This window comes from Crocodylus porosus, unplaced genomic scaffold, assembly GCF_001723895.1.
Source record: "Crocodylus porosus isolate Cpor-Errol unplaced genomic scaffold, CroPor_comp1, whole genome shotgun sequence".
Taxonomy (NCBI): domain Eukaryota; kingdom Metazoa; phylum Chordata; order Crocodylia; family Crocodylidae; genus Crocodylus; species Crocodylus porosus.
The window spans coordinates 53,419,722-53,430,990 of record NW_017728949.1 but is presented as its reverse complement, the minus strand read 5'-3'; the positions used below and the strand labels follow the sequence as shown (position 1 = coordinate 53,430,990).

The 11,269-nt window shown below is 47.1% G+C and overlaps 1 protein-coding gene across 2 annotated transcripts in view; it reads left to right on the top strand.

The window, feature by feature from the left end:
* SMARCAL1 (SWI/SNF related, matrix associated, actin dependent regulator of chromatin, subfamily a like 1) overlaps positions 1-8,822 on the top strand; it is a 54,689-nt gene extending 45,867 nt beyond the window's left edge. The window contains exons 15-17 of one of the 2 annotated variants that reach the window (XM_019554454.1): positions 5,206-5,306; positions 7,551-7,647; positions 8,502-8,822. In XM_019554454.1, the coding sequence (XP_019409999.1) occupies positions 5,206-5,306; positions 7,551-7,647; positions 8,502-8,705 (402 nt within the window). In that variant the 3' untranslated portion in view covers positions 8,706-8,822. Of the gene's footprint in view, positions 1-5,205; positions 5,307-7,550; positions 7,648-8,498 lie in introns of both variants that reach the window. The other variant, XM_019554453.1, reaches the window with a different exon arrangement.
* The last annotated feature ends 2,447 nt before the right edge of the window (positions 8,823-11,269 follow it).

Below are 11,269 nucleotides of genomic sequence, written 5' to 3'. Positions count from 1 at the left end.
ACAAGAAATAATGGCCATAAGCTAGCAGAGAGCAGATTCAGACTGGACAATAGGAGGAACTTCTTCACAGTGAGAGTGGCCAAGGTCTGGAACAGGCTCCCAAGGGAGGTGGTGCTCTCCCCTACCCTGGGGGGCTTCAAGAGGAGGTTGGATGGGGATCTGGCTGGGTCATCTGATCACTCTTTCCTGCCTATGTAGGGGGTCAGACTCGATGATCTAGTGAGGTAGGTCCCTTCCGACCCTAACATCTATGAATCTACAAAATTATTGTGTTGAAAGGTAGAAATGGACTGAGGTTGTGGGATGTCTGGTGAGGGAGGTGGAAGATCAGAGTTTCCTCCAGGATTTTTTTCCCCTCAATCGTTTCCTCTTTAGAATTTTATACCTAGCACTAGTCCTGTCCCCCTCCCACCCTGTTTGAAACCATGGCAGCCCCTAGCTGAGTGGCCTGGATGCCAGTCTGTAGTAGGTGATTGGGAATTGGTTAAAAATGGTACAAGCTATTGCTTCTGTTTCCAGCTTTGACCATACTTTTACTGATCACAAGAGCTAGCACCAAACCACCCAGTCAGTCTATGGGCATATTCAGAGCAATCATCCCTCACCAATGCTGCCCTCCCCTCTAGAAATAGGGAGTTTGGATTCTCCATTGTACCTCATTGTATTTGGATGTTTTCTTTAATCCCAAGCACATGTTGCCTATTTTGCATCTGTAGCTAATAACTAAGAGGGGAGGAAGTTTATTTGAGCTCACTTTCATACTCAAGGTAATCCTGAATTCATGCTGCCCCAGTTCTTTACTAATGCATTGACTTAAACTTCTCTACGAATTACTTACACCATACTGGTTTCATTGAGAATTAGGGTGCACAGCAGCTTGCAAGAAACACTCAGTGCCTTCTAGTTTTGGGTCCTTTGTCCAGTGGCATGGAAGAGTGTGTGTCACTATAAAGCCATTTTGGCTGCCAAGGAGAGAGCCTAATCCGGTATGAATACAGATAATGGTAATGAAGCCGTTCAACAGAACAGAAAGATGGGCTGTTCCATACTGGCACCATGTGGAGCTGACAGGAGCAGGGTTAATGTGCGTTATCTTGTTGGCAGAGGCACAGGGCTGAACTTTACCAGGCGGCCCTGTTTCATGAAGAAAATGAAATAAGATGCAGATGAGGTGCCCCCTTACTGGTTAGATGGTGTTCCAAGTCGTGCTTTTATGTCCACTGAAGGGAGGATGGCCCAGGCATCAAGGCACTCACCTGGCACTTCTGGAACTCAGCTTTGCCCCAGAGCAGTCGCACAGGCTCATATCCCCCCAAAGCCTTATGGTGTCTACGCTGTGTTGAGAAATAGGTGCCAAAGCACAGTAGAACCTGGATTCTTTGGAGCATTAGGTTCCTTGACCCCCTGAGAAGATGAAGGCTTGTGAGCTGGCCAGAAGCCACATACAGCTGCAGAAAACAGTTGTGCCAGAGCATGGCTGTGCTCCACCTGCTTGCTGCAGCATTTATTTCAAAGAGCAATTCTCCAGACCACTGCAGCTAAGTGGAGAAGCAGTGCCCTTTGCAGTAAAAAGTCACAGCAAGCAGCTGAGTGACTTATCCTGAATTCAGGAGCCCACAGGGAATAAGTAGGTTATGAATCATCCAGATGCAAAAATCTTGGTCCAGCTGTGCTTGGAGAACCTGGACCTCTGTCTCATTTGCCCACCTGTAAAAATTTTGAATGATAGCACATCCCTGCCCCTCAGAGGAGGTGGCAGAATAAGTGTACTGATTGTGAAGCTTTCAGATAGTCTAAGAACAAAGGCCATATTACAGTGATAACTCAGATATACCGCAGACCCTCTCCTATCTTCTGCTGTTTAGCTTATGCTAAGAAAAATGAATCCTGTTCTCATCCTCTGTGTTCCAGTGCTGCTTCCTGGTGTCTGCTCAGGCATCCAGTAGGATCGGAGCTGGCAGCTGTCTCTTAGGATAAGGAAAGCAGGTGTGACAAGCATTTTTGGTGGCTGGGGCAACAGCAGTAGCGGCTGCTGAGATTTTTGTGCTCCCCTTAAAATCAGTGCATGCGGCTGGTGCCCCAGTCACCCAGTCTGGTTATACTTCTGGAGGAACGAAGACTGTTAACAGCATCCTGGGCTGCGTCGGTAGGAGCGTTGCCAGCAGATCAAGGGCAGTGATTCTTCCCCTCTATTCAGCACTGGGGAGGCCACATCTGGAGTCCTGTGTCCAGCTGTGGCCCCCCCCCACAACAGAAAGGATGTGGACACATTGGAGAGAGTCCAGCAGAGGGCAGTGAAAATGGTTGGGGGGCTTGGGGACATGACTGGTGAGAAGAGGCTGAGGAAAGTGGGCTTAGTTTGAAGAAAAGAAGACTGATGGGGGATTTGATAGCAGCCTTCAGCTCCCTGCCGGGGGCTGCAAAGAGGATGGAGCTGGACTGGTCTCAGTGGGGGCAGACAACAGAGCAAGGAGCAAAGGGCTCAAGTTGCAGCAAAGGAAGCTGAGGTTGGATATTAGGTAAAATGTTCTCATGAGGAAGATAGTAAAGCATTGGAACAGGTTACCCAGAGAGGTGGTGGCATCTCCATCTTTGGAGGTGTTGAAGACACGGGTGGACAAAGCCCTGGCTGGGATGATGTAGTTGGAGCTGGTCCTGCTTTGGAGCAGGGGGCTGGACTAGATGTGACCCCCTGAGGTCCCTTCCCACCCTCATTTCTATGATTATATGAAAGTGTTGCATTTTAAATGGGCCCATCCGAATCTGCTTTAGGCCTAGCTGGAGGGTGGGCTCAGGCATAACCCCATGTCGTCATGTGAAGTGGATTAGCTGTGGTGGGATGTTGTCCTGTAGGGGCCCAATCCTGTGGGAGACGATGGGTGAGGTGTCCCTGATTGCAGAGGTGTGCCTGGGGATTCCCTGGGGCATGTCTGTGTAAGCAGAGAAAGCCAGGGTTGCCCTGCTTAGGGACACACCATCGAAATTGTTATGGCGGCACAAAGGCAATGTCTCTTCACACTTTCAGAGAGGCTGAGCTATGAAGAGGGGAGGTGGGACAATGTTCCTAAAGAGGTTATGGGCGTGGGCAGTCTTGGCTAGGACTTGGGTGGGAGACCTTCCTGGGAAGGCAGGGATCACGTGAACTGGGACTGGTGACTCGTCAGGAGGCAGCAGTGTCAGTGTCAGCACCTCACCAGTGCACCGGCGAGGAGCCAGTGTAGTTGCTCTGTCAGCTGAAATGTAAAGCAGAGGCCCTGACTCAGAGCAGCAATTGGATTTCTACTGATTTTGGAGGGGAGAGGCATTAACCCTGCAGACATGGTCGGAGTCCCGCTTGCCTAGCTTTCACCAGCAGTTTCAGGGGAAGAATAATTCCTATCCTTGATATCACGGATATCACCAGTGGGTTTCAGCCCCCTTTGCTGTAGAATTGCAATCATCCCCCATTTATCCAGAGGGGGAAATGGAGGCGTGGAGAAGTGACATGCCCAGGGTCATTGGTTGGGCCACTGGCAGGGACAGAAGCAGAAATGGGATGTCCTGTGTTACAGTCCAGTGATCTGTCCCCCTAAACCCCAGTGCCTCCCACTTTCCCTTTACATCTGCACTGCTGTGCACGTTTAAAGCAGCTAATCCACACGATGTGTAAGCAGCTGCATTTCAGTGGTGGGTAAATGATGATGCTGTCCAAACAGGGATTCTCAGCAAGGGTGCCACAGCACGCTGGGGTGCTGAGATCCTTTTAAGGGTGCTGTGAGGTGCTGCACAGAGCACTGTTAGATGAGCAAACACCTACACAAGTCCCAAGATGAACCCAGAGGTTTCTAGTAGGAACCTATAGTGCCGCTAACATTTTGTCTTGTGGTCGTGCTGAGTTCTGTGCAACAAAAAAATTGCTCTATTATTTTTTTGTTGTCAAAAGCCAAGTGGAAGCTAAGAGGTGGTGTTTTCTGAGGGGCAACCTTGAGTCTAAAAAGGTTGAGAGCCACTGCTGTAAACATAAGATGCATTAGTTATTAGTTAATATTAGTTATAATGTTAATATTATTAATATGAATATACTGTTGATGTTAATCTCAGGACTGGAATTCACAGATCATACCCTTTCTGAATGGCTGTCTAAATATTTGCACTGATTGCTGTTTGTTGCAGGTCTTCCATGCGTGCGCACCTGTTTGTGTTGATGCAGGGAAGGGAATGTTTTGGCAGATAAGCTTTCTCTAGGGCAGTGGTTCTCAAACGTTTCTTTTCGTGGACCACTTGAAAATTGCCGAGGGCCTCGGCAAACCACTGTTAATAAACTTTAATAAAAAGTTTAAAATAAAAAGTTAATAAACTTTTTTTTTTGTTCTACAAATCAAAGCACACAACTCATATTTTAATACGAGTGGTCCTACCTTACAAGTACAGGTATTCTTGATTATTCCGCAACCTTTCTGCAGACACCTGGGTCCGTGGACCGCAGTTTGAGAACCTCTGCTCTGGGGAATTTTAACAGCAGGCTCTTTCCAGTAATTCAGGGGAAAGGATGAGGAATGAAGTGTAGCCTGGACTTGAATTTGGATGCAGTTCCCTGCCATCTCTCAAACCTGTGTTAACGTGGGCATGTGGGCAGATGCCACTTTAAACCGATTTAATAGATGAGGGGGACCTGCCTCTCAGGGGCACACACAGGTTGGTTTGGTTTAACCGTTGCATCTGTCCACTGGTAGAGCAGTATAAGGGAGCTAAGTCTCCGAATGAAACAGGGCTAAAATTATAACAGTTTCACTTCACTCACGGTGTAAGGGGAGCAGACAGATGTAACAGCTGTGTGAACATTTTGTACCAGTATAATTTAATACTGGTATAACTTACATCTGTCCCAGCCTCAGGCCCAGAACTCAGAGGTAGTTAAGCACATTAGACAGACTGATTTCAGGAGAGACAGACAACTGCATACCTTTAAAAATCTGGATGTTACTCTCGTTGTGCCTCTGTTCCTCATCTATAAAAGGGACATCATAATCCTCCTTTTCTCCCAACCTTTTCAGTCTTGCCTGTTTAGGCTACAGACTCTTTGGGGCAGGGATTGGCACTTACAGTAGTTTTGTACAGTATTTGTTGGAGTGGAAACCTGACGGGAATCTATGTGCTAGCAGGGTATGCATAGTCAAGAGTAATTGAGTGCTAGAGTGATGTTTGTGCTTCGTGTCTCTCTCAAAGGTCCTGATCCAGGCTGAAGATCGGGTGCATCGCATTGGACAGACCAGTTCTGTTAGCATTCACTACCTGGTGGCGAAAGGCACAGCAGATGACTTCTTATGGTAGGTGGAATAGCTCCTTCTGGTTCTCCACCTGTTTTGTTGTTGCTGTTTAAGTCTGTAACTTGTGTGACAAAGTCCTTAACTCCCAAGCTGGTTCTCCCATCTATGTAGTGTGGGTTGCGGGGTTGTTCTGTGATCAGCAGTAGTGGTAAGGTGTTTTGGAAGGCTGGAGTCTAATTAATGACCTTGCGTGTGGGTGCAGCTGGGTGACAAAAGGGTAAATAAGCATCTTTGTCAAATGAAAAGTAGGTACTTAGAGAGGGCCTAAAAGATCTAAAATAGTTATAGGCTTGGAGTAGGGAGAGGGATTTTGTTTGCTTCTTGGGCACAGCACAGGTGATGGACCCTGTTAGGTGCTGAGTGCTTCCTGAGAGAGGAGCTCTATGGGAACTGAAGTGCTCAGCACCTCACATATGACTTGGAGCATTTGGGATCCTGAGTTCTCAGGGCGTGGTGTTGCAGAGGGAGTCTGCATCCTTTCATGCTGCTCTGCAATAAGCCCCTGTGGCCAGCACAAGAAATGCCACTGGCAGACCCCCTGGGGACTTGGGCCAGGCCTCTCTGTCTGGAGTGAAAGCTGCAGGGGAAGACAAGGGAGCTGTAATGTAATTGTGGGAATCTTGGAAATCCTCTGTGCTGCCAGGGAATGGACCTGCAGTCGACGAGAGGAAATTAGCTACCAGATGGTCCTTTTAACGTCCGAAATTATATATTTCCATTACCTCATCCGAGAGAGCAAATGAGCTGAAGCAAACTTGTGCAGTTCCCAGAATATCATGATTGCAAATAATTATAGCCCTGCAACGCGAGGAGCTGGAGGCCAATGTATCACCCACATTTCAAGGAAAGTTAATGACAGTCGTTTTGCCTTTTATTTGCAAAGAGCCTTCCACGCAGTTGTTAGTGCTTGGAAGGAAGGAAATGGGCTTCTCAAGAGAAGACAGATGCATTTTTCCCCTCCTTCTCCCTACCCCACCCCATCCCAGATGCAATAGTTGCAGTGTGGTGGCTTTCACTTGTTTGTAGTTTCTCATCTTGTGCTGCAGATTTCTAGAACTTGGAGGTGAGGGTGGGACCTATGTGGTCACGGTCTCCCTTTGGTGGCCAACACGGGTTGCACCAAGAGATGCACTTGTACAGAAAGAGCAGGGCTCCTACCACTTCCTTCAACAGATGATTCCATAGCTTAACAGGTCCTGCTGTCAGGAGGTTTTCCTCCTATTCTGCCTAAGTTTTCCCTTTTAACTGTATCCTTTTACACCTCATTTAAACCCTGTGTCCTGCCCTATACAACCAGTTTTCCTCCTGGCAGCAGGCATCTACAAGCTATTGGTAGCTTGCCATCACCACCTCCTCTTTTTGGTCATTTAGGATCATAGAGAAGTAGGGCTGGAGGGGACCTCACAAGGTCATCTAGTCCAGCTCCCTGCTCAAGGTAGGAACACTCCTGACTGCACTAGTCCAGCCAAATGGCTGGCCAACCTGCTCTTGAAAATTTCCAAGGACAGACAATCCACCACTTCTCTAGGCAGCCTCTTCCAATGTTTGACCACCCTCATGGTCAGAAAGTTCTTCCTAGACTCCAATCTAAATGTCCTCTGCTGCAGCTTGAGGCCAGTGCTCCTCGTCCTGCCCCTTACAGCCACAGAAAAAAAGGAGGTCTCCATCCTCTTTATAATTGCTCTCCAGGTATTTCAAGACTGTTATCAAATCCCCCTTCTGCTCTTTTCCAGATTATGTAATCCTAGTTCTTTCAGCCTTTCCTCATACGTCTTGCATCCCATGCCACTAGTATTTTGTTTTCTGGTAGACTCTTTTCAGTCTTTCCTCGGGTTTTTTTTTTTTTTTGGGGAGTGCAAGGCCCAAAACAGGACTCAGTACTCCAGATGAGACCTTGCCGGTGCCTCACCTTCAGCCTCCTAGCCCTTTGTTTGCCATTTTTTGGTCTCCCTTCTGCTTGTTACTCTCTGTGGTACTGAAGTGACTCAAGTTTAACATAACACACCAGGCATGCATACATGCTCAGAAGGCTGTGTACAGACCCTGACACTGCTGGGTCACTAGAACTGGCTCTGCTGCCTCAGTTGAAAGGCCTGGTATGTTTAAATACTCCCAGTATTTTTTTTTTTAACTGTGCATTGTAGCTGATTTAATGCATCTTTGCCAGGAGAGAGAAGATTATGGCATCTTGCATGCTAATATGTTTCTGTCTTTTAACATTTGCTCTGTGCTGCCTCCCCACAGGCCTATGATTCAAGAGAAAATAAAAGTACTGGGTGCAGCTGGTCTCTCTGAAGCCAATTTTTCTGAAATGACTGAAGCCACCAACTATTTCATCAAGGTAACTGCTGGGAAAGTGTGTCAGCCGAGCCATTTCCAGGAGAGGTAGAATTGACTTTGGCTTTGGCATGTCGTTTGCTGGTGGAGGAAGAGGTTCTGCCACAAGTTAGGTCCCACACCTTCCTCCTTGCCACGTGCCTGGATCGGCCTGTCCGCCAGACGGCTCTAGCCTTGTGTGGAAGGAGACTTCAGTGCTCCTGCAGCACTACTCTTTCTTCATCCCACCTATGGAGACTTCTCCTGGCAGTCAGGAACCAACTGAGGAGAGCAGATGGGGTTCAGGAAACACTGCTCTGTCTCCTTCTGTGGTCCTCCAGGCCTTGTGTTGGTAATGCAAGGCCATGTTACCTGTTTGGTTGAATTTCCCCTCTCCCACAGGAGTTGTAGCTCAGCCAGTGCCCAGTGGAACCCCTGACAGTGCTACCAAGGACTGGACCTCCCTGTAGATAGAGCCATGGCCTGAGGCATGTCTTGCAAAAGTGCAGGGTTACTCTGAGGTAGAGGCATGGGTCTGGGGGAGTGGATTACTGCCTCATTCTCTGTGGTAAGCCCTGCAAGGGAATCCTAGGGGTTTCTGTTGGAAAAACTCCCTTCCCCAGCTCTGCCTTGCTCTGAAGAAGGCCATAAACTTGTGCAAATCAACCCCTTCCAGAAAATGAGGGTGTGAGGCTTAACTGTAGAGGGTACCAATTCAGGCAGGGCTGAATTCCTGCCGTGTTCCTGCTGTTCTGCCATGGGTATGTCTTGTGCTGGGATCCTCCATTAGTTGGAAGAGCGGAGAGGAGAGTGTTGTATGCATCATTACCGCTTAAAATTCTTCATGTGTAAAATCTCTCAGATTTTGTTCCCCAGCAGGACCCAAGGCAGAAGACCATTTACGACCTTTTCCAGAAGGCCTTCTCTGACGACGGAGATGACCATGACGAAACTTTGCTTATGGAGGCAGTCACTGCATGCCAAAATCCCGATCTTGGATGTGCCGGGCACAGTGCAAAAGACAGCTGTTCAGAAAGCCCACATAAGAAGCAGCGTATTGAGGATTTTTTTTGTAAACAGTAAAACTACAAGAAGAGACATACATATAGTAAAATACATTTTTTTTATTAAAAAAAGATTTAAAAATCCCCCAAAGAATCACTGTGTTCGAGTTTGCAAAAAATAAACCACAAGACAGGCTCCCATTTCTGTGGCGTGTTTCATGCTGGAGGATGAAGAGACAACGCTGGGTGAATGTGGGTTGGGAGCCTTGAAGTCCTTTTGCCAATGACAGTGTTTCCATGAGCATTTTTGTTCAAAAATAACGTTCACTTTTCTACAACCCAAGAATCTGACAAGGGATGAACCACTTAGTGGCTGCCAAATGCTTTGAACCTGCAAAGTACCCAATAAACAGCAAATATTGTTATCCTGTAGAACTTTGCATGCTGTAGCCCTGTCTGTAAGAGCCACTGCATTGGTGAGATGCAGCCTCCAGGTGGTAGAAAACTGGAGCACAGCAGAAGAGCGTGGAAAGGAGAAATTCTGGATGCAGGGGCAGGCCTCTGCAAAAAGGCCTCTGCTTATACTTCTTTGCCAGACCTTCTTGTTAAATTTGCATCTCTGCAGTCTCTCTACGTTGCACTTAGTTTTGAGTGATGTCCTTCCGTAAGACCCAGCATCATCTCTGGCAGTGATAGAACCAGATGCCTGCATTGTATGCTCTTGTTTTCTTATTTACAGCAGAGAGAGCAAATGAAGAAAACTGAGGTTCCAGGTTAAGCCCTTTTATGTCACCCCGTCACCCCCCCCCCCCAGTAAATAAATAAATAAAAGTATCTCCCACCTCTCTACCCTCCCAGGCTCGGAACTTGTCTATTTTCTTGTGGCCTTTGTATTTTCTTGTGGCATTTTCTTTGTATTGGGATTTTGCTTCATCTTTTGGCCTTGAGTGTATAAAGTGTGTGATGCAGTGGAAACGCAGCATTTATGTGAAGTATTTGCAAGAGCTGCAGCCCAGACTTCTCTGGTGGTTTTCTTATGCACCTTTTACAGTGCTTTATCTCTCATGACAATGTTTTCCCCTAAATGTTTGCTTATATGACGTACCAGTCCCTTCCATTTTGTGTTCTCATAGGAGTGCCACTTAGTTGGCATTTTTAAGACCTACAGTTCATCATTCCCACAGCTCCATTGGTGGTAAAGAGGTGATGGCAGAGGTTTTGGCATAGAAAGATATTTTTATATTTCTACATGACCTTTGGGGCTTAGAGGATGTGGCCAGGAGAATACCCGAGTCCCATCTGTACTACCACTTCCCTGCTGGTGAATCACAAGCTCAAAAACATAGCAGCATCGAACCAACCTGACAGTGTAGTACTACCCTTATTCCTTTTGAGTGGTTTTTGTGCTGTGGACTCCAGGGAATGGACTGGACTCAACTCATTTCACAAAGGACACTGAACTGCTTTGATTAAACTCTAAATCATTACTGACTGAAGCTTAGTTTGAACTTGCAACCTAGAGGTAAAGGGCTTTTACTTCATTACCTGTCACCTGAAGCATCCAGGGTCCCAGCAGTTGCTCACGTTTTCCTTTAGGTTTAATGTTATTAACATTATTGTACCAAGTCACTGCCGCAGTTCTTGTTCTGGTTTTCTCAGCCTTTTAGAAGATGCACATGGATTACCTGTGTGTGCATTTATGTTCACAGTGATGGAGAAACATCAGCGGGGCTCCACGTTGTGAATCTGCTCTGGTGCTACTTAGATATTATTGCCACCTGCCATACATGAAGAAGGAAGAAAATCCCAAGTCCAAACCGGTTCTGTGTGTGAATCAAACGTTGCTTCTGTTTCAGTGGACTCTGACGACTGGCCAAGCCTCTGCACGTGTCTAGCTACTTTACTATACTCAGCTGTCTGGAAATGTTCTTGCCCTCCAGTATTTATCCCATTGAACAGAGCCATGCCCTTTCCTCCACAGCAAACCTATTTGAACGTGGGATCTTTTCAGTAAGATGTGGAAGTGTTGCCCCCTCACAACGCTGGGAAGATGGAAAGATTCCACCTGAACAAACATCATCTTCTTGTCGACCGCTTCTCTTGTCCTCAGAAGTGAGAGGAGCTGCAAAGAGCACTTTTCTGAAATCCGCCAAATGCGTCTTTGGAGGATTCCGCCTCTCATAAACTCTCAGCGCATCTTACATCTACACACAGATGCATCTCCAGGCCCCATTAAAGGGCATCAGGTGCGCTCTTTCTCTAATGTGGCCCATAACAATCTCAGTTTGCTATCTGCAGAGTTGCTGAGACTTGGATGAGAACACTTGAAATTCACTTTACCCTTTCTATATTAAAAAAAGTGTGTTGTGGGGGGGAGGCTGGTGGTAGAAACTGCTTCTGGAGGAAAAAGTGCTTTTAGCCATTATGTCGAGGGAGCTCTATGCGGCTACCAAATGACTTTACTAGCTGTATGTTTGCAGGCAGACAGCAATCCATTGCACGCCGTGCAAGTCTTCAGTCCTTGGTTGTGTCCTTCATGTTTTATTTTATAGTTTCATAGCTTCTAGGGTCGGAAGCGACCTGAGTAGATCATCTAGTCCGACCCCCTGCCATGGCAGGGAAGAGTACTGGGCTCAAACGACC